The 27285-nt window shown below is 32.9% G+C and overlaps 1 protein-coding gene across 1 annotated transcript; it reads right to left on the bottom strand.

Moving 5' to 3' along the window:
- Positions 1-288: 288 nt before the first annotated feature.
- Positions 289-27202, bottom strand: LOC102810334 (CD151 antigen-like). Its single transcript, XM_085500840.1, has 8 exons — positions 27019-27202; positions 18806-18911; positions 17322-17513; positions 16770-16844; positions 16427-16531; positions 13328-13483; positions 11350-11433; positions 289-5629 (listed from the first exon to the last, which is right to left on the bottom strand). Exons 2-8 carry the CDS (start codon positions 18896-18898, stop codon positions 5561-5563), a joined length of 774 nt encoding a protein of 257 aa, XP_085356966.1. The 5' UTR covers positions 18899-18911; positions 27019-27202; the 3' UTR covers positions 289-5560.
- Positions 27203-27285: the final 83 nt, after the last annotated feature.

Raw genomic sequence — 27285 nt, 5'->3', positions numbered from 1 at the left:
AGATTGTATTCATTCAGAATGCGAACTCAGTCATATTTAAATATAGTTCGGATTTGACCAAGCCAAAGACCCTTGATTTGCATAAATGCATAATCAAGCTGTGGCAGAAGTGATTTGCTTGGCGAGTGGTACGTGGTTTAACCTGGGTGTGGCTTGCACTAATTACCGCCAATGACTACCTCAATACCTTCCAATCACTTAAGAAATACCTAATTAAAACTTGGTAACATCTCAGTTTGTACTCATTGATCTCGTTAATAAATCTCAAAGAAATAAAACAAATACACATTTATTTTGGTTAGAATTCATGCATATTTTATTAACCTCGCACTCTGTAGTTCTTATCTTGATAGACTTGAAAGCGTATTAACTACTGTCCAAAGTAATTGATTGTCTGATTTTGCACAATTTGGGAGAAGTATATATGCTAAATCACCGATGATTGTCAGAGCGACCAAATGTTGGTGACGTTCTCAGATCTGCTAGCCAACACTTAAATAGTTTTCCAATGCATATGAATTCAGATAAATTCAGCTCCAAGGCTCACATAAGTTTAGTACAGTGGTTGAATCCAATCAAATTATTTCCCCACAATTTGTACACATTCAGACCAACAAACACAACACATAATAGTGTCAAGACATCAATAAAGCTTTATGAATGATTTCTGAGAGCAGACAACTTTTCATTTTTGATTTCTATATCCTGGTAATCGTCTTTACATATTTTGAATGGCAGTGATTCAAATGACTGCATGATCCATTCTTGGAAAAAAAAATTGTCAAATAAAACGTATATATATATAAACCACTATTGCAAGCTTTGTACAGTGAAAACTAAACAATAATTACAATTATTATATGATCACAAATTAGAACACAGATCTTTAGTTGAAAACTTTTCATGAAAGATATAACATGATTGTAGCACTATACCGTGATGTACTGGACCACAGTGAGCCCAGTAAATGCCAGTGATGGTAGTGGCACGAGAGTACAACATCCAGTAAAAACAATATTGGTCATAAAATAAAAAAAAGCAGCCTTCTTCACTTGAAGGGATTCAGCTTTCCCTGGTGCCCTTTGAAAAATACAAATTTTGTCTTAACAGCTCCTATACACTGAGGCAATTTTATAAAATATTGCTGTGAAAATGAGTGCACTCTCAAGTTTCAAGTCCAAGTCCTGTATACACTTCAAACGGGTATTGAAATAGTCAAAACAATCATCAGTAATAAGATTTTCTCTAGACTTTTTGAAAATGGCATAATCCTTTATACTTCTGTCAATGGTCACTCTGGGAATTACCAACATGAAACTTTTTTGTTTGTTTATTCAAAGATTAACCACGTTTTTAGCATGTGTTAATTGCTATCGGCGCTTAGAATTTCTGTGTGTACGAGGTGACGACCTCCCCTCCGCTTTCATACACAACGTTGTAGAGTATTTAAACCTTTGAAAATTTCCACTGCCATATTATATTCCTAACACCAAAACGGCAACAATGGCAGTTAAGTTTCGTACTTATTTGCAACGAGAGTCTAAAGATCGTCAAATGATTAGAACTGGTTAGTTCAAACCGCTTTTAGAAGGGTGTGTTATACGGCTATCGAGGATAATGACATGTACCAGACAGACCAGTGACTGTGTACTTACATTTCACACTGTGTCAGTACATATGCCATTTATTGTATACAAATTTATACGATTGCATGAAATAAATCAAAAGGCAATTTCATCATGGTCTTCCATTTATATTCAACGTGTCCAAGTAACCCACTATTAGTTTAATGTCTCCTATCGAGTTTGATTTGACCCAACTTGTTCTAATCGTGCAACGACCTCCAGGTGCACATAGCAAACCACTCAGCAACTTAGCTGGCAAGGTTGCTGTTTTAGTGTTCAGGACAATATGGCGGTGACAGGAATAAAAACTTCGAAAAAATTTAGCGTAAGACGTCTAACAATTACACATGCATGCATGTGTTTCAGGATGGTTGCAATTATCAAGGTTTAGTTTTACTCACTTTCACAGCGATATTTAACCTCCGACCCCAGTTATTCATTAGATTCCACAATAGAATATAAATTTGCTTACAGATCAAGACGTTCATTGAAAGAATCTTCAATACTTTAGTCTAAAATATTTTGAGGACTGTGAAAGGACAGTTTGATTACTTTTGCCAAATGTGTGTGTGTGTGTGTGTGTGGCAAAAGTAATCCAAATGCTTTCAATAACAAATACAACACAATCTGCTAAAATACAGTATGAAAAATAAACATTTAGGTTTTTAATTTTGTTATAATTCTGGGACGGTCAATGGGTAATACTTTGTTGATATTAAATATTGCTAAGTAATTTTAAAATTAAGTAGAATTAAGTATTGTGGCAAGTTGGAGATTCTTCTACAATGTACATGAAACATTTGTTAAGAAGTGTAACCTTTGTGTAATCATGAAAACTAGCTTTAAAATATATTCATAAAAAATAATTCTTACTTCTTTCAATAGCTAGAATAAAATAGATTTTTATGTATTTATTTTTGTGGAGAAAGTTTTGCATGATTTTGTGTATTTTTCTTCAAATTATTTGTTAAAATGCAACAGTCATCGTACTGCGTCATGTTCGATATGAGACCGATAGCTAACAGTAAACACATGGGTTGTCGAGAATAAAACATTGTATGGGAGGGGGGGGGCAAGTAGGTAGCTTGTCTCTGTCACTCTCAGCATGAATTCAACTGCTATTTTTAGGTCCCATTTGTTCCAAGTCTTGATGAAAATCTTTAAAACAATATTTGGCTAAATGAAGCAGGGCAGCAGCAGCTTGTTATTTTAAGGTAAAATGCTACACGCACGATTTTTTTTTTATGTGTGCACATATTTCAGCACAAAGCAAGAACAATATTTTCTGTCTGGTTTCATCATTATTAATAACAGATAAATATTTGTTGTTTTCTGTCAATATGTTTATTTGAGAAAAATGTTGAAAATCCAGCTAAAATATTGTAAATTTTTTAATGTGTCTAGACATCAAAATATTTTTTTCTTTTACCATATGACACAGAGCAAAATTTTGAGATAACAATGATAAAATCCTAAAAAAGACAACATACTATTCTCACTCCATTTTACACATTGATTTTGTACCCCATAGTTTTAATCAATTTATTTTCATCCTTTTTCTAACATGATATATCAAATAAGCAAAAAAACAGAAAATGACAATATTTTTATTTTTGTGTAGCATTCTACCTTATGTACTCTGCAAATAAGTCAGATATTACAACTGGCCATGAACAAATCTTATCAGGAACTATAATCCTTCCATTAATTGCACAGTAACAAATAATTATTTTTGGAGATGTTTGAATTATTAGAAGAAAAACTAAAACATTTTTGTTGAGTGGATAATTATGAGAGTGTTTATACCACAGTGGTAACATCATTGTAGATGCCAATAGAGGTATGTTTGAACATAAGTGTGAAACATTGAAACGAAAACAGTCTTTGACTGACTATTCATAGTTTTCATTTGAATTTTGATTTGGTAGCATATGAATATGACATTTTGCCACTAGGCAGATGAAATTAGAAATAATAATATTGTTTAATCAAAAATAAAGAAGAACAACTAATGAACAACTATATTATACTTCAAATAAAGTTATCCCCTGAAATAATAATGGCAATATTAAAAATGATTGAATAACATTTTTGTTAAAAATATATGTAAGCTTTAGAAAACAAAATATATTTTTGTAAACAAATATTTATTTTGAGTAGAATATTTACTAACTAGAATATAATTAAAAATTTTGTAGAACATTTTGAAATTTTGATTCACAGAGTAATTTTCGTCATTTAACATCATACAGTTGTGTTAGCCGCATACTAATCAAGTTAAACATCTCATCTCACTGCAAATCTATTTTAACGTCAAGGTTTTATAAGATTAGATATCTATATGTAGTGATATGCAATAAAGATTTCATTCTGCATGTGTGTCAATCGAATATACTGGTACATGTAATTCTAACCAATAGCATCACATCGTACAGTGAACACTCGGACAAGATCAATTTCGCAGAAATAAGCAAGATTATCATCTTGTTCAAAAACGCAAAACTAGGGACTAGCAAAAAACCAGAGTTGAAAAGACTCACTCATTTGCATAAAGTATTTCCAGAAATGTACGTTTGTCTTGCAATTTGTGATCTTATCTTATTCCACATGACTTCATAATGAGATCTATATCGCATATCACATCAGTTGTATCTACTCATCTTATGAAAGTTAATATCATATTTATAGTAGGAAATACAACAATTTTAGTAATTCCATATAATCTGATTTCAGAGGAGTTGATCAGAATACATGTACATTACAATTGTCGCTGTCATATGTCCCATTAATAAAAAGTAACAATTGTATGTATTCCTATTTTTTCATATTGTTCTTAAATTGCTATGATCAACTGTAAAACACGAAAAGACAACAAAAAACAGTAAAATTGTAAACACAACATTCATAATCGCACTATAGTATGATCTCACCCATACCTACAATAACACTTAAAACAACAAAAAATATTGACGCAAACTTAACCACTCTAAATGAAAGCTATATTTACATTAAAAGAAAATTGTTTTACAAATTTAGAATAAAATATTTGAATATAAAAAAATAATATTATTAGTTCTATATATTTGAGGTACCAGGTATTTATACAGTATATTCTAAAAACAGGCGAGTTTTCTGTCCACAAGTCTGTGCTTGTTATCTTACTCAACCCTTTATGAAAACAACTGAATTATAGATGAACTATATTCAGGAATATTTAACAATGATTACCTAGCAAAATATAATACTGAGATATGCTTAAATAAGCATCTTAGTGTATTTTCACTCTATTATAAGTCAGATTAGGATTAACAAGTCACAGTGAGTTTTGAATACCATTATCTTTTCGATAATGATTTTCGAAAAAAACAAAACATTTTACAAATTTTAAAAAGAATTTCTATAATTTTGATCCAAATGTATATAATTTCATATTGGCAACAACTTTTAATGAACATTTTTAGAAAAAAATATGAATAAATTCACACAGGTGATGACTTTGGCGCTGTCATAAGGTTAAAATCCAAAACACAAAAATAAACATGTTTTATAGCTTCTATGAGCCACTACTTCAAATAGAGTCAATATAATACTTTGGTTATCCTAAGAAGGTACAGTAGTATATTATTTATTTTACTTTACATCAATTTTAGTTATAGCACACATTTAGTACAGTAGTACATTTTTTTTCAAATGAAGGCTGTGATTCAGTGATATATGTACAATAATTAGGTCTATCAATATTTTTATTTATTTATTTTCAAATGTTTAACATACACAATTTTGGTTCCCTGAATAAGTTTGACTAGTTATTTACTATCAATGCACCACTTTTGCTTAAACAGTAAAACATGTTACCGCCCACTATATACTAGTAGCTTAGCTATTATTTATTCATTGTCTTGCTATCCAGTCTCTCTCTATGCATCAGTGCTGAATTAATATATGTACTTTTCTTCTGCTTTCAGTTGCGAATAAAGGCACAGTGCGAATATCAGTCCAAATACCTGACAAAATAAAGTTAAAGTTATAATCTCAGATTCAAAATTGACCCACTACAGATAACAATGGTTGGATGCCCCACATTAGATCACACCAACCCATGACAGATAACAATGGTTGGATGCCCCACATTAGATCACACCAACCCATGACAGATAACAATGGTTGGATGCCCCACATTAGATCACATCAACCCATTACAGCTTAACAATGTAGCAAAGGGAAATAAACACAAGCCATGCATGGCACAGTCCACGTTAGTTATCAAATTTAAGATATATAGTTTTGTTTATAGTAATATAGCTGGAATATAACCAAGTCAGTAATATGATTTTTTTAACATTAAAATGATTGACATTTGTATCTGATCGTCAAACAAGTACTTGTCCATATTGAGAGATATTGCTCTGGAACAGCATTCAAAATCAGCCACTTTTGAATACATGTACATGTATATACCGTACTCGACCGCGTTAGCGCCCATGCCCGGGCAAGCGCCCACCCCCCCACTTTTGCGCAATTTTTATATTTGGGGTCACATTCGGCAAAGCGCCCACCCCTTCAAAATGCAACTAATTTAAAACTTGGTCTTTCGTAACGAATCTTGGTAATCGTTTTTATATGATACAGCGTGGATATCGATCGCTGTGAACATGTTGTGAATGCGTAGAACACGGTAACCGTGCGTAACCTACACTTCGACAATGACCTGTTAATACAAGTAAAATGCGGTAAATATTTCATGCCATATTCAGTTTACCTCTCAAAAATGGCTAGTTACTAGTTTTTTGGAAAAACTATGTCGTTTATTCGCTGAAATCAATTCCAACAGATCGTACTTCGACATCGATAATTCACTTCCGCATTGCGTTACCGGAAAGTCTTTGGGAATTTCCGAAGAATTGCGTCAGTACAACACAGCATTGTGATTGGTTAATAACCAACTTGACCCATTAGGTCAAAGGACGCCGCTGCAGGTGAAATCTGCAAATGCATCTTGGCGGAAAGTGATTTTCATTGAGAGTTTGCGTACGATCCAACACCTTCGTCAGTGGAGATAATATGACAATTTTGACTTCGACTGTGTTCCAACAGACTCAAATGTTTTTAATTTCGTAAATTCTGGTGGTACGTAATTAATATTGTAATAAAATGTGCATATTTTTTGTGATCATTTCTGTTCCTTCATTGTGAAAATCAATGACGACTCAACTTAATTTTGTAATTTGATTTCCCTCAAAGACGTAATCTGTCACTTGACGAATAAAATTTTCCATTTGCACTCTTTTTCGAGGGGGGTGCTCGGGTAAGCGCCCACCCCTAAAAAATCGAGATTTTCTGAGTTGAGGCCCCTGGGCGCTAACGCGGTCGAGTACGGTATATAACATGATGTATAACAAATATATAAAATTTGAATATAATCAGTCAAAGCATTTAGAAGATATGGCTCTAGAAGCCATTTTGAATCCAATCTGAAAAATAAAATGACGTGCATCAGGAACCCGTAATGTTTAATGTATGTACAAGTTTGAACGAAATCCATTCATAAATGCCAGAAATGCTTGATATTTGATGATTTTTTAGCACAAAAATGACCACATTCGGCCATTTTGAATAGGATCGCCAAACCAATATATCTATCTATGACATGATGTATAATCAATATTTAAAATTTGAACATAATCAGGGAAAGCAAGTCGGAGATATGGGTCTAGAAACCCATATATTAAAACAAAATGGCCACCAGACAGCCATTTTGAATCCGATCTGAAAAATAAATGATGTGCATCAGGAACCTGTAATGTCTAATATATGTACAAAGTTTGAAAGAAATCCATCTATAAATGCCAGAAATGCTCGATATTTGATGATTTATTAGCACAATAATGGCCACCATTTGACCATTTTGAATAGGATCGTCAAACCAATAAATCTGTCTATCTATGACATGATGTATAATCAATATTTAAAATTTAAACATAATCAGGGAAAGCAAGTCAGAGATATGGCACGAGAACCACATTCATTAAAACAAAATGGCCGCCAGTCGATCATTTTGAATCTTATCTGAAAAACAAATTTTTTTTAAATTATTTGCATCAAGGTCCCATAATGTCTAATGTGTATACCAAGTTTGAACAAAATCCATTTGTAAACAGTCGAGAAATGCTTGATTTTCAGGATTTTTTATCCCAAAAATGGCCGCTATTCAGCCATCTTGAATCAGATCGTGAAACAAATTGATGTGCATATGTATAATATCATGTATGATGTATGTGTGAAGTTTGATTGTGATTGGTCCAGGCATTTCTAAGATACACACGGAGGTCAAAACATAAGTCTAATCAAAGAAAGCTTAGAAAGAACTCCCATGTGCTGAGAGTATTGGAGACACATTAAATATAATTCGAAATTATTTAGCTGAAAACTAATTATGCAAATCAGAAAATTAATATGACCAGATTTGAGTGTAAAACTAATGAGTTCTGCGCAATGTAACAGAAAATCTATGTCTCCAAGTTTAATTGAAATGTGATTAGAACCAAAAAATTATGAATTATTATGCTTATTAGGGAATTAATATGAACAGATTTTTACCCAAAACTAATTAGGTTTGTACATTGTCCTAGAGCATCTTTATACTAAGTTTCATTGAAATGGAATAATTAGTACCGTGAAAACTCCAAAATTTCGACCCCTCTAAAAATTCGATCGCCTATTTATTTGCCGGTTTCTGTGTTTTATTTACCTACAAATTTTCGACTCCACTAAAAATTGCCGACTCATTCTTATTCGAAAATTGCGACCAGTTTTAGTTTTCCCCCAAACGAAAAAAAAAACGATGTGAGCATTCAAACGGGACCTTCCTCGAAGGCATGAATCCGGGTTTCTGATTGACTGAGAGATTTTTATTTTATTGGTAACGAAAATATATTCTAAATAAACGAAGTTTCAAATAAAAACGAACACAAAAATCTCGGCATGCTGCGTTTCTGAATTGTTGATTATTACTGTACTCAGTAGTGATTATAATAATGTACACAAAATAAATTTGTTGAATGGTTATGAAATACAAATAAAAGTCAACTTAGTTTCATCGTAAGCGAATGATTCCGGTCTCGTATAAACGTTTGATGCTGTAGGATATCCGCCATGTTCTCTTAGGTCAAATAGGTCAAATCGCTAATTAACCAATCAAAAAGCTGGATGATGCCAACGTGTTCAAATTACCATAGCTTATTTAAATATGTTAATGTTATTGAACGCAATGCGGAAGAAATTGGTGTTGTAGTACGATATTTTGGCTTGGATTTTGATGCGAAAACGGCATGATTTTTTTTAAATAAAAAAATTAGTTGTTTTTAAAAAATAAACTGGTCATCTGAAGAATAATTTAACATTGTTCACAGTGATAACAGCTCATTCTCGAAAGGAAGCTTACCCGCTCACGCTAGTCACGATAAAAATCATACACGTGTACTCTTGAATAGACAAACGTCAATGACTACGGTAAAACTTAGACTCTATTTTAGCCGGCAGGATTGATTGAAATGTCCGAAAAATGACGCCAAAATACACCTTAAAAGTCCCATTTTATTTTCTTAAATCCCATTTTATTTTTTAATCCAAGGGCGAATTTACGGCAGAATTTGGTCCCTCAAATAAGGGACACGTGAGCTTTGATTCTAACCGGATACATTGCACTGGGTCGGGGAGATAGTTTGCTAAACTTCCATGCATCTTTTGTCCAATGGGTACCTGTACTTCGAACATTCGCAAGTTTTTCTAGGTAGTGCGAGACAGCTTTGTCTTTTGACCTATTAGTTTTGTGCTGACCTCTTCTCCGCGTCTTGATGTTTTGTTTTGCTTGTCATAATACTCACTGATTGATGACTTTGTTTAGATTTTGAGTTACAACTCGGCCACGACCTTTGCTTTTACCGTGAAACATGAGGAAGTTTACGTCAATTGACGGACATTGCATTTTTTAAAAACTAATGAAGCACACTGTCTATCATCCCCATTTTTTCATTTGCTGATTTCTATTCTGAAAAATTCGACCGTCCGAAAATGCACCTTAATTTTGACTATAAAAACATGTCACATATCGAACACCAATTATTTAAAACCGGTCGAAATTTTGGAGTTTTTACGGTACTTTAGATATCAGTGTGAAAGCTTAAAATTGGTTAATTATGCAAATTAGGTAATTAATATGTACAGATTTTAACCCACAATTATTCAGGTCTGTCTATTGTCCTACAGCATCCATGTACATTCATTGATATGTGATGTATAGTACCTGAGATATCAGTGTGAAAGTTGGTTAATTATGCAAATTAGGTGATTAATATGCACAAATATTTACCGGAAACTAATTGGGTCTGCATAATTCTAGATTCATTGAAATGTGATGATTAGTACTTTAGATATCAGTAGAAAAGCTGAAAATTAATTATGCAAATTAGGTAATTAATATGCACAATTATTTACCCTAAAACAAATCAGGTCTCTGCATAGTCCTAAAGGATCTATGTACCAAGTTTCATTGAAATGCGATGATTAGTACTTGAGATACCTGTGGAAAAGCTGAAAATTAACTAATTATGCAAATTAGGTGATTAATATGCACAAATATTTATCGAAAACAATCAATCTCTGCATAGTCCTTGAGTATGTAAGTACCAAGTTTCATTGAAATGTAATGCTAACTACTTATATCAAATGCTGAAAATTAATTAATTATGCAAATTAGGTAATTAATATGTACTGATATTACCTTAAAAACTATCAGGTCTGTGCAGTGTCGTATGACATCTATGTACCAAGTTTCATTGGAATGTGATGATTAGTACTTGAGATATCAGTGGAAAAACCGAAGATTGACTAATCATTATGCAAATTAGGTAATTAGTATCCACGGATTATTACCAAAAACTAATCAAAACCTAGCATTAGTTCAGAGCATCTATGTACCAAGTTTCATCAAAATCCAATGAGTGGTTGTTTAGATATCAGTGGAACAGTCATGGAACCACTAAAAAATAGCTAATTATCATGCAAATTAGGTAATTAATATGCACGGATTTTTACCAAAAATTAATCAAATCTGCGCATATGTTCAGAGCATCTATGTACCAAGTTTTATCAAAATCCAATGAGTGGTTCTTTAGATATCAGTGGAACAGTCATAGAACAGCTAAAAATTAGCTAATTATCATGCAAATTAGGTAATTAACGAGCATGGATTTTTACCAAAACCTAATCAAATCTGCGCATTGGCCCAGAGCATCTATGCACCAAGTTTCATCAAAAACCGATGTATGGTTCTTGAGATAGCAGTGGAACAGTCGGACACACATACACACACACACACATACACACATACACACATACACACATACACACATACACACACACACACATACACACACACATACAGACACACTAACTGCAAAGACTCCCATTTTGTGCTTCGCACATGGGAGTCAATAATGGACACCAAATAGGATTAAAAGTGGTTATTCAATATTATTAAAGTAATCAAAGTAAAAATATAATTTAATATACTCATTTTGGCAAATTAAATGTTCCCAATAAATCAGAAATATTCTATTAAAAATGTAAAAAATCCCTGAAGGAAATACACCCATTACAAACTGACTCATTTGTATTATCAATACCTGTCCACACAGACCCTCTATACATTAAGTGAAATTGTTACCTGTAGACATGCTATACCAATACCCACGCCTCCTAATATCACCAGGTGGTCTTTGAAATACATTTCTAGACTTTTTATACATCCCTATAATAAAGCAAGCGGATATGGTATTTACTTTACACAGATTCAAAAACATAACACGAAATAGAATTCATTAATGCAAATATTTGCCATGTAACGTGATAGTACATACGCTGATCAATGAGGTAATTGTTCCCATTACGTCATTACATGAAGGTAAAAAAAAAATAGAGTGAACTGATTTGAATTCTACTTGAGTCTTATTTTGTGCTTATTATTCTTTTGAATACACTAGCCGTTTATTTCCTGACATCTATTAACTTGGATGTGTTGAGAGAGGAGAATTGTGGTTGAAATATTAAAAATTATATTGTGGAAATACAATACATTGTATTTGCAGTTTTCAATTTGAATATTCATGTCCGGTAAACAGTGTATAAAGATGTGATAAGCTGTCAATCCTGGTGATCGAAAATTAATTTATATTTAAAAAAAAATAAACAATAATAAATTTTGATTCAAAATCACGATATGCCACGAAATCATGATTTATATTTGTTGAAAGATCCTGAGATGTGCGTAATATGTAACAAATGAAACAAATGATCTGATTGGTTGTATATATAACAAAGCTCTCAATTCATTCAATGAAATTCGAGCTTACATTCTATGGTCCACCATTTTGGATTTGCATGGAAACACACTATTGAAAAATATGTTTGCAGTCAATAGTAACCAGTATATGGTGTTTGAATGCCAGAAGCATGTTGCTAAACGTGTGGGAAATGAAAATTCCACAAGAAAAGCATGAAAAACGGCAGGAATATGAACTGCCTATTAAAGAGGAAACCAAATACATTCCAAGCAAGCTTGCAGGCAGAGTTCATTTACCTTGTTTGCCAAGTAAGATATTAGAGCCATAAGCCAGTCGGTATTACATATAGGTTTACATAGGGGTCCTTTTGTTAGTTAATTTTGAATAATTCCAGCAAATATTTGGTAGTAGCCAAAATAACAATAGTATCCTCATATACAAACTTCAGTAGTGTTATTTTTCAAGTTTTCCTTCATAATCTAAACAAAGTGTTTAAGAACCTCATTCTAAATTTCAATTTGAGGCCTTCTTAATCTGTAACTGAGTCCATACATGATTCACAGGTATTTTACTTTTTTTTTTATATATTTAAAGATTATTTTTATTTTTTATAATTGAGAAAGAAGAAATTTAACAGATTCACAGTTCTTTATGTTGTTCTTAAACTATAGTGGACTAAGTGGGTTTATTTTCATATTTTACCCCACATAGCTTCATCATAATTTAAAACTGGGAGAATTATCTTATTATCAGTGATTTTTTCAAAATGTTTTAAATTATTTGTCCAATTTTACATTTGTTATTATATTCTGTTTATCTATGATTTTCTACCATTCCCATAATTAGTTTGTTTGATCATGAGACAGTGGATATTTAAATAGAAATCTATTTTTGCTCTTCTTAATTCTTTGATGTTAATTAACCTACTTCATTATAAGACACATATAAAAAATATAAACTCAAACAATTATTTCAGCTGACCTAGCTAATAAACCAGAGTCATTTGTTATGTGAACTGACAAATCTGTCAGAGAATGTGTGCTGATTCAGTATTATAATTGCAATGGTCAAAATCAGGTTACAAAAATGCTAAACTTTCCAAAAATGTCAAATATGCAATTGTTAATACAGCAAACTCAGGTTCAAAAATTGTCAAACGTGCAACAAGTAAATGACCAATGTGCAAGCGTTATTATGGTCAAGTTCATGTTGGGTTTCAAAATTGCTAAATATGCAATCAATGTCATAGTAAAATTGGGTTTCAAAAATGACAGTAATGCTACTTTAAGGCGTGGCATATTTACAGTATGGGAAATGAACAATAGATACTGCAACAATTGTGATACGCAGAAGTAAACTTACAATGTGTTCAATATTTGATGGGTGGTCTCTGACTGCACAGAAATTACTTTCTGTTTTACAGCAACTATCCGGTGTACTTCTGTTGATCGCTAAACCTTGTACCGCCCAGTTACTGTGCGGCCAGTCTAGATACCAAGACGAACCACAACAATTGAACTAAAATCAATAAATAAACAAAGCATGAGCTGAATAAATTAGAAATATTAGTTATATCAAGTTCCAGTGATTATACATTCAGAATTTATCAGATTACTTGGAGTTACTAGACAATTTTTCGAAATACAGAAGTGCCAAATGTTTACATTTGTTTCCATGGTGGGATTATTTCCTCAGAGATCAAAATCTTGTTGGGGTGAAAAAGTCATATTTCAAATATTATTATTGATAGTGATAATCTTTCTTAGATTCAAAAATGTTTACATACAATTCAATAAGTTTCCAGGGTGATAATAGTTTTCCATTATATACAATGGTCGTTTTTCTCCCATAATGCATTGCATTTGAATTTGGCTCAAACTGTCTTAAAGTGCCTGTGCAATGCCCACTCTCACGTTTCCCATTTTAGATCTGTGTCCCACTGAAATGGGCAGTTAATGATTTTTTTGCTGAAAATGATTACTCGTATTCAAGTAAATTTGGGATATTTCTCGTGTTGTAGCCACGCCCACCTAACTTGATACGGTCGACTGTTTATGGATTTCCGGCTCTCACCGAAAGTGCGCCACCAAATGCCAAAATGTGAGAGGACGTCATACCCCTGAGCCGTAATAACACTGGTCATTCAGTATACTTTTAAACCATATACATTTTTTCAGTCGGCGTTTTTTTTTGTCCTTTTTTTTGTCTATTTTCTTTTTTTTTGAGAGGGAGTTTTTAGATGTTGTGTTGTGTGCAGTTGCAGTGAAACGTATAGTCATAGTGTAAGTATTCACACGTTTCTAATCGATCCGAAAGTGCGACATCAGGGGACGATAGCCACTTAACCTCAGATTCCTTTTTTTGGAAAAACTGTCCTCGTCCATGAAAAAAAACAACTAGGTTTAAAGAGAAACGCGGACAACATAAACCTGGCGCAACACTTTTGAAAGGAATAGATTCTGAACCATGATCACCGAGGCGGATTTCAGAACCGAGAGAGATGTCCGGCAAGTGTTTCAAATAAGTGACTTTTTTTGCGATACTGATTATGGTTTTATAGAGACCATTTAGTCCCTGTTAAGTAAAAGGTAGTAATAATTTTGACAGTGACACGAAAACGAAGCGTCGGACAAACAGGAAATTACACAGCCCTTACACACTGCTAATTGTTTTCATTTTCGAAGGCTAAAAGTTTCTGAATAGTTTGGTGATTGGTGTTGAATGTCGAATTCACACCTCTGTTCTTTTTTTACCTCCATGCTTGCAGCTTGATCTGCGTAATAATTTATGAAATAAGAATCCAGGCTTGGTCAATGTGTTTCCACCAAATAAAGTTTTAATATGATGTTATAATTATGACAATCACACCATGGATCACGCAAACTCGAATCCACTCTGAATTTATCTGTATGTGTGTCGATCTCGATTATTTTTTAATTAAACGCCGCTTTTAACGCACTTGCCCTCACTGCGTTCACCTATTTCAACAAAGTTTCAACTTATTTTCACGCGGCTGTCATTTATTTAGTAACCGTGATTTGTCGTTTTTTTTTTTAATTATTTTAAAGTGAACACTATAGTCTAATGTTTAGAATGTCAAAATATGTTCTCTTTTATTTTAATTTTGAAAGTTTTACTCAGACGATCGATGAAATAAAACAGTGTAGTGACGTACCTAGTAACCTGCTAAATAACGAGATAATTCCGATGTCAAATTCTATTTTGACCAGTGACAGTGAACAAAGGTGTGCCGCTGACGATCACGGTGACCAGCTACACCAGAACGGACATATTTCGCATCTAACTCAACCCCATGCAACAAAAAATGATACTATGTGTTCATTATGGTCTATTCCTCCTCGACGAACAAGTACATAAGTGAAAATTTAGTCAAAGACGAGAAAACTGCAGAAGAAATTTGCCTTATTTACACCTATCGGCAATGCAAGCTGCCATGCGACTTCCCCTTCTGACGTCACAAGGGGAATTTCTGTATGCAAATAAGAAGCTAATGAGGAGCCTCGTTTTAAAATACACAAAAATAAAGTTGCCATAGATTGAGTTTAAAACACATTTTTTCACTTAAAAAAATAATTCATGCTTAGAAACATAAAAATTAATAATATTTATGTATCAATGGATAATTTTAGGCGTGAAAATAGCAGCCATTTCACAGGCACTTTAATGGTGTTGAGAACAAAATTTTTCCGCAAAAGTTCCGCAATTTTCACCGAATTTTTTGTCTAGCATAAATTTATTTTCACAAATTCTGTTTTCATCTTTATCTATTATTCAAAGATAAAATAAATATACATGTATCTAAATTGTATATTGCAAACCGTTCAACTTTCAGTGCTAGACATGTTCACATTTTAAAGGCCCAGGTATACTGTAAATACGCTCCTAAACAATAGGGATTATTTCCTTGATTGTCACGCTGTAGTAAACAGCTCCAGCCAAGCTCCGGTAAAAACGCGTTTTCTCGAACTTACAGGTTGATTATGTCATGCCAAAGTGGATGCATGCGACTATGAATATCACAGCAGTGACTGTGTGTACTATTTATGACAATAAATAGTGTACGAGCTGAGATTTTGTCGGATAAAAGTCAAAAACACGAACGAAGAAAGGGAAGCGCTACTACCGTAATCTTGAATAAATTAACTACTGTCAATCAAAGTTACCTGATGTTGGACCTCTGAAACAGGATGCGTCATAGGCTATGCAAGTGATTAACAACACTCATTAGCATAGCCACACCTCCAATTCACACTTGCCCGAGGCAAGTGAATTGGGCCTTCAAGGATTTTACGGCATTCATGAAGACAAAGTTACTGACACTTCTTATTTTAACTACCAAATTACAATTTGCGAAAATTTGTCACTCATGAAATGAAACGTGTTTACAGTATATAAGGATGATATCTGTGTCAGATCACACAAACCCAATTCATTACATACATTTCTTTGCATATCATCAACTGCAATTGTAATGTCTTCATATCCATCCATCCCATAATAGCTAGTCAATGTATTGTTCAAGTTGTCTTGTAACTCCGCTTCAAGCTGAAATAAACATGTATTATTATAAACAACTTACTCAAAATAGTATTGCAATTAAAGCTTGGTTTTTGGAAAGTATTTTTGCATGTATTTGCAGTGCCTTCTATTGTTAATTGTGATGTGAACCACACATTAAAACAGGAATTTTTTTTTTTTGTTTTTTCAAAATTATCAGACTGAGTGTCATTTGAATCTTACTGTAATGAAGGCAAGTACTCGTAAGGGATGCATTAGACATTACCTGATTGTGGTAGACATACGCAAGGATTCCAGCCACTACTTCCATCACCAGAACTATTAATAAAAGACTGGTATACTGAATAGAAAAAAAAATCATCAGAAAAAGAACAGCAGTAAATTTTAAAGTAATTTTGAAAAAGCTAGGGAATGTCATAATTATTAAAGTGAAGTTTCACTATAACTTGGTAACAATCAAGTCTCACAAGTCAAATACTGTATTTGTTCTATTTGATAAGCATCTTTGAATACACATAAAGCAAAAATGACGTATATTGTACTACTGGATAATTAAAATATGTAAATTTTTTTTAACAAAATCATACAAAATAATAGTCAGTAATACATGCTGATCTCCCATGTATTGAGTCCCGTTTTTAAGAGAAACCTCCAGATCAGAAATCTCCTACTCTAAATGTTGAAAAGAACAGGAACAACACACAGGCCAACAGTTATACTCCCAGCAACTGGACGCCATTCCCTCAACTAGAAATGTTATCAGTATGTGCAGAATATACTAACTGTATAATGCCGGACTACATGGGATTAGTCTTACCAGAATGAGGCATAGTTTTTGTTCCTGCACTGCACCACAGCATCCAAGTGCTCCAACTATCATAACACATATACCAGTTAAAAGTAATAGATATGTTGTTACTTCATAAGTACTGGTAGTTAGCACAGCTACATAGTGACTTTTATCGATTAATGTCCAAATACCTACGGCTAAGACACCAGCACCAGCAAGCTGGGAAAAAATAATATTACATATATACTGAAATTTTTGAAATAAGTAACTGAATATGTGAAAAACACAAAAAAACTGATAATTGTTAACCTTTTTTTTATACTGTTTAACATTTTTTATTTTATCTTCTGTCATCATGGACTGACATACTTTACTACTACCCAAATTATTAAGTTATTTTGTCACAGGGTAATAATTCATATCATTATACATCAAGCATCAAAAAACAATAGCATTTGCCGTTCCGTAAGAAGTTGCACCAGCGCTCATTCGAACGTTGGGATTTTCCCTTACGGGGTAAACTACATTACCATTAACACATTCCAAGTTATTGACATCACACTTTTCATTGTTTATATTGGACACAGAAATACCATAGGTTTTCTATACTAACATGTCATTGAAGACTTGGCTAGAAAATGTTTTTCAGTTCAGATAGATTTATGGTTTACACAAGACTTGATTTATACATATTCTATAAAATCATGAGTTTGTTTCCGGCAATGAAACTATGATACCTTGACATGCAGAAGAACAAATTGCAATAGTCAAATCAAGTGCTCATTTCCGCCAAAATAAACAAATTTATTATTTCAAATTTTCATCTGGTGAGTTAATGATAAATGCACGTTTTAATAAGTGACTTCCGAACACTGGGACACTTTGCATATTGCCAAAAGGTGCATACGAAATGTCTGCTGCAAAAATAAAATGATTTGAATTAATTTTTTGTAGCTCAATGTTGAAAAGTGGATTCTACAAAGGGAGAACATGACATTCAGACACCTTTACTTCATAATAATTGACCACCATCAAATGTGTATCGGACAGTGTGAAAATACCCCAAAACTATTCTTGTTGAATCTCAGTTTTGATGCCACTACGATGCTATGACCATTGTTCTGTTTTTGAATTTGATTTCACACAGGATCTCGCAGTGAACAAAAAATACTGTGAATTAATCTATTTTAGCTGGAATTAATTTTCCTGCAAAAGACGTTTTGAGTGTTTTGTATAAAATTTATTTTCACTGTTTTTGGTGAGTTGAATGTAAAATATAAGAAAAAAAGTATATTCGCTGGATCACTCCATCAGTGAAAATAGCGAAAATTAATTCCAAGCGAAAATAAAGTGTTTTACAGTAGTCGAATTTAAACCTTCTGGGATAACATTAGCTAACATGATTGCAGAACCAGTGGTTCCATATAAACTATGATTATAAATTGGTGTAGCCAGTCACAGTCTACAAATAATTACATGCATACTAAAGGTAAATAAAATATTCTGCTTACCCAAAGGAGAAAGTTGAAAATAAATAAAGTATATTTTAGGCAGGATATGCTGCAGCATTTGTCCTCCCTTCGCTTGTAAGAGTCTTCCATCATTTTGTATCAATATCTGGAATAAGAACAAAAGATTACCAGTCAGCAAGGCAAAGTGTCAATTTAAATTCTAACATCAACCACAGTGACCACAGCCAAACATGTACAACTGTAGGCTTAGGATAATTAATGTCACTTTCAGACAACACAATAATATAATCCACAAGCCAATTCACAAATCTCTCAGGTATATTTTTGGATTATCTCCTCACATTCACGTCCATTGCTAAGCACATGTCAGCACTAGAGGGCGCTTAGAACAATATAATTTATAATAATCAGCTGGCTAAAAGATTTGCTTGCTTTAAAAGTACTGCACATCTTTTTTGAAAATTGTGAAAATTATATTATAATGAACACTATATTTGCTCCAAAAAAAGCATTATCATTAGAATTTGATCTATTTTAAACAATTACTGGTATGTTGGAATTATTGATGGCAACAATTTATCTTTTAAAAACGTTTTTTATGAAAAGGCAAAGTCAGCCAAGAGCCAAATCAATCAGGGTACTTGTGTATGAACAGTATAGTCAGTCATTTTGAACCAGATCACGGGATCACTGATGTACATCAGTGACCCCCACAAGTGATTTTGATATTCAGTGATTCTGTGATTTTGACACTGCCTGAAAAAAGGTGAATGATAAGTTCAAATGTGGGTTTTTGGTATTTATTTAGTATTAAAATGGCCACCAGCCGGTCAAAGGTCAACTGACAAACAAACTAATCATTGAACATGCATATCTTCCATTATGTCTTGTCATTGTACCTACTTTCAACAAAATCAGTGAAAGCTTGTTCGAGAAATGATGACAGACAGACGGTTGCATGGACACACAGACGGATGGACGCAACCTCAAAAGATAAGCCACATCATGTTTGTAATGATTCATGATACATCAAGACAGTAAATAATTCCCATAAGAGATAATTATACAGTTGTCACATTATGGTCAACAGCTGTTCTTTCAAAACAACAATTTTATTTTATATTTTTGACACGTCTCATTCATTAAAATAAAAATCTACACCCCAACCCCATAAAACATTCTTTCACTCTAAATAATAGTAATAAAAAACAAAGTACTTAGTCATCATGTTCTTTTAAATTATTAGTACCACATGTAAGGCATAATATAATTGTACAATAACCTTAGACTAAGTATTAGCCTCAGTAGTCCCTATTGTATATTTTCCACTCCATAGAGATTCAATCGTCTCAAAATTAGATATTGTGTCCAAACTTTTAACAAGCATCATGGGGCATTTCAATTTATTTGCCATATTTTGGGTGTAAAACGATAAATTTAACAGAAAAACCTTTTGTCTGAAACATTTTGAAAAAATACCATCAAATTGTTGCTGATGTCTGTTAAGCATCTCAATCCTGATACTTCTGTATTTTCTATTGCACGGACAAATTTATGACATGTTCAAATAAGGTTTAAGTCAAAATGTCATTAAACCAAATTTGATTGAAATAACCACAAATGTATGCACTAATAGAAACTATTATGTCTTGTATGTATACAATGTACCAAACTTGAACAATGCATTGAGGTCTGAGAATTAATTTCAGACTGTACAATACAGAAGGTTCATGCAGATAGAATTTAAACGGTCCTAGTTGTTTACACTACATCCAAATGTACAGACTCAATAGGATCTACCAGTAACAGGACACACGCAGATAGAATCTAAATGGTCTTAGTTGTTTATGTACCAAGGTACATCTAATATGACTCTATAGAATCTAATAGGGCAGATATTAGATTAGAGACGCTGCTTTAATGGATTTGAAGAATTTCTAATACCTTTAAATTGAATGAGCTGATTTGGAATCAAGATAGGGCTGCTGTAATTTTCTTATTCCCTACGTGTAATGTAGACCTAATACAAGGTACCTTTAGAGAGATTACTTTATTACCACATATTTTACTTCATGGAAGAGACCTAATTTTTACAATAGTACATTAATAGTGTATGTCAGGTACGAAACAAAATAAAGATTACTTGTATCGCAAAAAAAACGGCAATAAAATTCAATTTAAGTTTAGAAAATAGAATTGACTGAACAACAAACCATAAGTGAACTGATATTCACCATTCCCTAGTAATAATAATCTGATTATAAATTTTTTTTTTAACTTACTTTTATTTATTATTATTAAATATGTATTTGATAATTATTTCATGTATTTTAATTTACTGTAGATACTTTATATTCGCTTGGAATTTATTTTCGCTGAAGGGATGATTCTGTGAAAATAAAATCCAGCGAATATACTTTTTTTCCTATACTTCACATTAAACTCATCAAAAATCAGTGAAAATAAATTCCATATAAAACGTCCAAAAAGCCTTTTCAGCAAAAATTTATTCCAGCAATAATAAAGTATTTTACAGTATTTGCTTTTTTTGCTGGTAGATTTTTTTTTAATCAGGAAATACAGCAGTTATATGTAAAAATAGATAATAATATGAATATGTATATATAATTAATAAATAATAATAGCATGAGATAGTAAACTGTGATTCTGTTTCAAATGTACACAAGGCTAAACACCAATTTCAGATTTGGAATGTACCAGTAAACAGAGACTGTTCACTCAATACAACTGACAGGGCATACCGTAGTCTAGATCATCAAATCACCCAGTTTGACATAATGAGATGTAACAATGAAAAGATGGTGCAGGCAGAAAACAGGATGCCAAACAATGTTGTGTCGACAACGCTATGTCCGATCAATATTTAATGATATATATTACAAATGACAGAAATGATATTATAGTAATTGACATTACCGTATTTTGATCTATCCAGCAATTTTGAGTTACAGGGTTGCATCGTTAACTAAAGCGCACTTATGACAGAATTGGGCGGGGGTAGGGGGTGGGGGGTGGGAGTATCACCAGTGGTTTCTGAGCCTGTTTGTGCAAATTTATCATCAGTTGAATATACATGGCTCATGTGTTATCCCTACAAATGTACGGATGTAAAGCAAATAATTCTATTTTATCTATCTTTATTGAATCAGGCAGATATAGCCACCCCTCCACCCCAATGCATGACACGTGTCTACTGAATTAAAGCGCAACTCTAATATTAATACATGTAGAAGTGCATGTGTGCCAAAGACATTTGTGTTACTGGGGGTTTTGAGGACAGCAAACAAATACCATAGCAGCTCATTTCCGTTAGCAATTTGAATAGAGTAAATATTGTAACCTTACAGTCATATATTACAGTGAGACATGTACAAACACCATATACGAGGTAGAGAATTGTTCAGTGTCCTCATGGGATGTGGAAAATAATGTACAATTAAGACAGATTTCTACTTTACATGGGGGTTCTACTGTTTAACCATTACTGTTATCTCATACCTTGCTATAGCTGAAATAGTAAGGAAAGAAAATCCATCTCCCAAGGTAATTTAATATACTGTAAAGTAACAGTTTGATAAGCAATGATGTACAAGAGTACTCAGTATTCCGGAATGGCCCATGTCAGACTCCAGACTAGTTCTTATGACTCATTCCATCATTAGCAATAAGATCAATCAAGAGAACATGTCTTCAGACACACAAAGGTCTGTGTCAGCTCTACTGTTGTCTATCAATTCCCCAAGAAATACAACAAGACTGTGGTGAATCAAGCGAGAATGGTGAACATCTACAAGAAAGTAATTCCCTAAGCAGCCCCTATCCGTACATCTGCTAATAGTGTTCCCAATTCTCCAGAAAATCAACACAGATAATTCTCACATCAATCAATTATTCATCATTTGAAATGTATGATATTTCGGGAAAATGCCAATTTTCTTTTCAATGAATATTTTATGATCTCCATATCAAGCAATGTTTTTTAATTTGATATGGAGGGTAACATTAAACACGGTCAGATTAAGCAATAAGGTCATTTCGGAAAAATAATTAAATGATTAAAAATAGTGAATATGATTGCATAAATCTTTTAATTTTCAACGCAATTAATTTCTATGATTTGATAATTTGACAGTATTTATGTGACTTGCTGTTATATATTCAAACAAAATTCTCTTCCAGACTTGCATTTCTAGCCATTGATTGACTGCTTCAATATTTGCTATATTTTCTTTGAGGTTTCTAAGTTTTGTATATCATTTTAAAAGACAGAGTTTAATGTATAAACTTTCAGACAAAAATCACATAATTTTTTTTTTCCAGGCCAAAATTAACAAATTATACAGAATTGATCGTTTGCCGGAAACACAGTAAACCACTTTAATTTTAAGCCACAGTGATTTTTACAAAATCTTGGCAACATAAAACCTGGAATTATTTAATTAGAAACATTTCTAGCAATGAAAGTTTAGTAACACGTTCAAACATTCAGATTTAACCTTTTCACCACCAGACTTTCTCACCAAAATATTTCTCCACTTGTTTCCACAATATTTCTAGAAATGAACCCTAATTTTGAAGCCAAAAGACAAAATTTGAGTCAATTTTCAGTTTTTACTCAAAATTTTGGCTATTTTTGGCCCAAGAAAAGTGCAAACTTACTATAAACAGGAATATTTTGTGAATTTTGTAATGAAAAGAGAGAACTGGTAGTGAAAAGGTTAAAATCAAAATTTTGATTTTGAAAAATGGTGTAATGTTGTGAGAGTAATTACAGAAATAAGGTCACCAAGGATATCCACAGCCAGCAGGTGGTGATTCCATTATAAAGCTAGGTATAGGTTATACAATCCTGCACAGCTCATGTCAAAATAATGAGTGTAATTTATGGTTAAATGGCTGCATTATTTATAGTAACTGTAACAAGAATCAGAACTCAAGTATTAAATACATATATATGTAGTATCGGTAGATATAATGCTTAAAAAAACAATATTTCATTAATTTCCTACACATTTAATTTACAATTATTGTAAATTAATAGTTTTATTTATTTTATTAATTTTTTTGAAACACCAATGTCAACGTTATTATGAACGACAATAATGCAGCAGTCATTTGCATAACAGCCTGGTATGATTAAGGTCTAGACTCTGGCATGGTGTTGGTGATGTGTGCGCGCACATGTAGAGATGGGATATTTGTGGAAATGGTGCATACGGACCAACAGTTGAATTCAGCAAAGTATTGAAAATGTACTAACTTTAAAACTGTACTCTGCAGATGATTTATTCGGGATCCAAAGCAGCACAGTGACAGTTGAGTTATTTGAGAAATTAAGTGGAAATAATTTTAAGCATTCTAGGGAGTACAACAGAAATCCATTGAGGTTATTTGTTTTGGTGTCTATGATAAATGGGGGTGAAATCTTGAGGTGTTAGTTGAACCACGCCCACAAACTAACGATTCATCAAAATTGCATGAGTGAACAGTCTGTGTTGAAAGTTTGTTTGCCAAATTAGTGCTGGGTCACAGTTATTAGTTTTGGATACAAATTTAAAGGCCTCCAACAAGAGCTGCGGGCAGGACATAGCACAGATGTGGTTGCACAAATTCTTGGCGATACCTACTTTCCAGTAATGCTCAACAACTTTATTTATGTGATCTTCACTCAAGAGAGATTTCCATTTTCTGTTGGTTACATTTCAATAAATGACAAAAGATTATTCCAAATTTGATATCTTCATTTTTTTCCTTTTGCCCTATAGTTTAGGTAGGTTTTCAAAGCAACTTGACACATACAAGCATATCCAAGTCGTCATTAAAAATTTGGCAAACGATTAGTAATATAGTATTCATAGTCAAATTTCCAATGCAACATTCTCCTAATACAAAAACGCAGATATTCTGGATCCTTTGTCAAAGATGAGTGAATACAGAATAATGATGTAATAACTGCCTTTGTTTTCTAGTTTATGAGACATATTTTCTGAAACTAAGTTCTTCAGAAATAACCTGTGACTACTTTAACATAATTATTAGCTGTTTTTTATTTTTGTTCATTTCGCTGACAGTTGAATGTGCAGAATTAAAACACTGTGAGCACTCAAATTAAACGAAGGAATGTGATGCTTACATCACAACCAGTGAATATCGCTGCAACATCAAAACCACAAAGATTTAACCCAGTAAATATTTTCTTTTTTCCAGTCATTTACAAGTGGTGTGAAATTGACAAAACTTGGATGTGATCTCAGATAATCACTGAATTACACAAAATTTGAACCATGTGGAAGCAAATTATCAAATTATGAAAAATTTACAATATTATTTTCATTATCAACTGATGCAAAAAACCAACAAGAAACGTCAAATTTATTTAACTGCAGAGAACTGCATATCACAGCCTCACAAACAACTTAAAATGATGATAAATGTGCCACCTTTATAGCAATGGACTCCATTGTTGTCAGTCAACTGGTCTAAATAAGCTAAGTGGGTCAGTCAACTGTACCTAGGTACCGGTATTGACTAAAAGTAATTTTTAATCTCTTCAAAAATAAATCCAAAACATTGGTAAAGATAATAAACTACAAATACAATTTAATTCAGCTACACCACATATTTGTACATCTATGATTGATGCAACTTAAGTTTCAAAAAATTGATTTTGAGCTTTTTTTCAATCTACCGAAAACAACTTTCATCAAAATCACAACCAAATCTAATACCTCAATTTCAGTGCAGTGGGCTTTTACAACTACATAAAAAAACAGCTTAAGAAACACAGAAATGGTTACTCAAGCAGAAATATTTAACGAGATCTCAATAAAATAGTCATTGTGTTTATATAGCTATTTTGTAGCAAAGCTTTTACTGTAATAAGCACTGATACATTGGTATTCAAACTATGTCGGTTCTAAATAGACATGTAAATGAGATTACAAGAAACCAGATATAGCCTTCATGGGACTGCACACTGGGTCAGGGTTACATATATAGCTGCTTAAAATGATAAACATCTTCTCTGTTTTAATGATTCACAACAACTATCCATTCTTGAAAACACTGGTGTACTAGTATATGGTTCTGTGGGAGTGTTCGAATCAATGAGAAAACCCACATGAGACGTAGGAAGTGATACAGACGTTTTCAGTTTCAGTTAATTCAATTTAAAAACTTTTAAGTACCATATTGGGAAATGGCGGGCATGCCAGACAGTGTAATCATCACTGTATGTTGTTAAATTGTTGTGTTTGCCTAAAGAGGTTACTAGAAGGCAGCTATTTTCATCCACCATACAGACTGCATGACTATAGTTCAGCTACAGGTGAAAGAAGTTACAGAAATCTGGTCTTTTAAAGGAAATATGAAATCATAGGGTTGCATAGCTGACATATTGATGTTATTTGAGGTAAAGACAATAAACCATCTCATCACACCTCCAATTCTTTTCATGGCCCTGAATCGTAGTCACTATTTTCTTTTTAACAAAGCATTTCTGAACTTCAGAATTTGCACCGACAGATGTTTTTTTCTTTAAAATTTATTATAATTATAGTTGCATTTTTAATTGATCCAGTTTGTATATTATAAAAGAATGCAAATTTATATACTTATTAAATGCTTCAGACGCTGACCTTATAATAGATTCTGCAAACTAAGTATTTTCCATTTTTAATGTTGTTGATTTTATTTATTTATTTTATTTATTTATTTATTTATTTATTTAGCAACCATACTAATGTTTAACTTTGATATGGTGTTGTGTCAATATTTTATTTGGATGAAATATGGATTATATGACCAACAATTTTAGTTAGGTTCAAAATAAATAAGAGTAGAAAAATTGACATCATCAACTACGACGTTCAACGTTTGTTTTTATCCGATCTGTTCACTGAGCATACCATAATACTTGCTTCACATTCCAGCACCGCCACATTGCTAGTACTGGCAAAGGTCGTAAATGAATGGTGACCCCCCCCCCCCCCCCACAGTAGACAGGACAACCTCATTACACACATAGCGGTCATACACATATCAATCAAATAATACTGCAAACACTGCAGAAAGTAAAACGACAGCACTGATCAAGTGTGTTTACATTTCATCCATTTTAGCTGAGTTAACGCAAAACGTGTTCATCCAGGGAAACCACGGACAAAGCAAACGCTGTCAAAATAGATCTTACAAAGTTGTGCAATACAAGGCATGATACAAAACAAACTTACCAGCAAACTCCGTCAGATTGTCACTATAAATAACCCAAACGGAAAGTGAAAAATAACGAGTTCCCTGACAGCGAGGACCAGCGGTCACTTCTGTTGCTGTGACGTAGTACGCATGTTATTTGGAACCGCCCACCGTGGACAAAAGGGTGGGTGGGATAAATTATAAGGGAGGGGAACTTGATGAGTTTTATATCTCGTATAAAATTCAACAAACGAGTGTAGAACAAAGTGAGGCACATAATTTCGTCATCACTTGCTTATTCGGTA

The sequence above is a fragment of the Saccoglossus kowalevskii genome, chromosome 1, assembly GCF_978046115.1.
Source record: "Saccoglossus kowalevskii chromosome 1, keSacKowa6.1, whole genome shotgun sequence".
Lineage (NCBI taxonomy): Eukaryota > Metazoa > Hemichordata > Enteropneusta > Harrimaniidae > Saccoglossus > Saccoglossus kowalevskii.
Note: the sequence above shows the minus strand (reverse complement) of the source record. Positions and strands in the feature narration are given on the sequence as shown.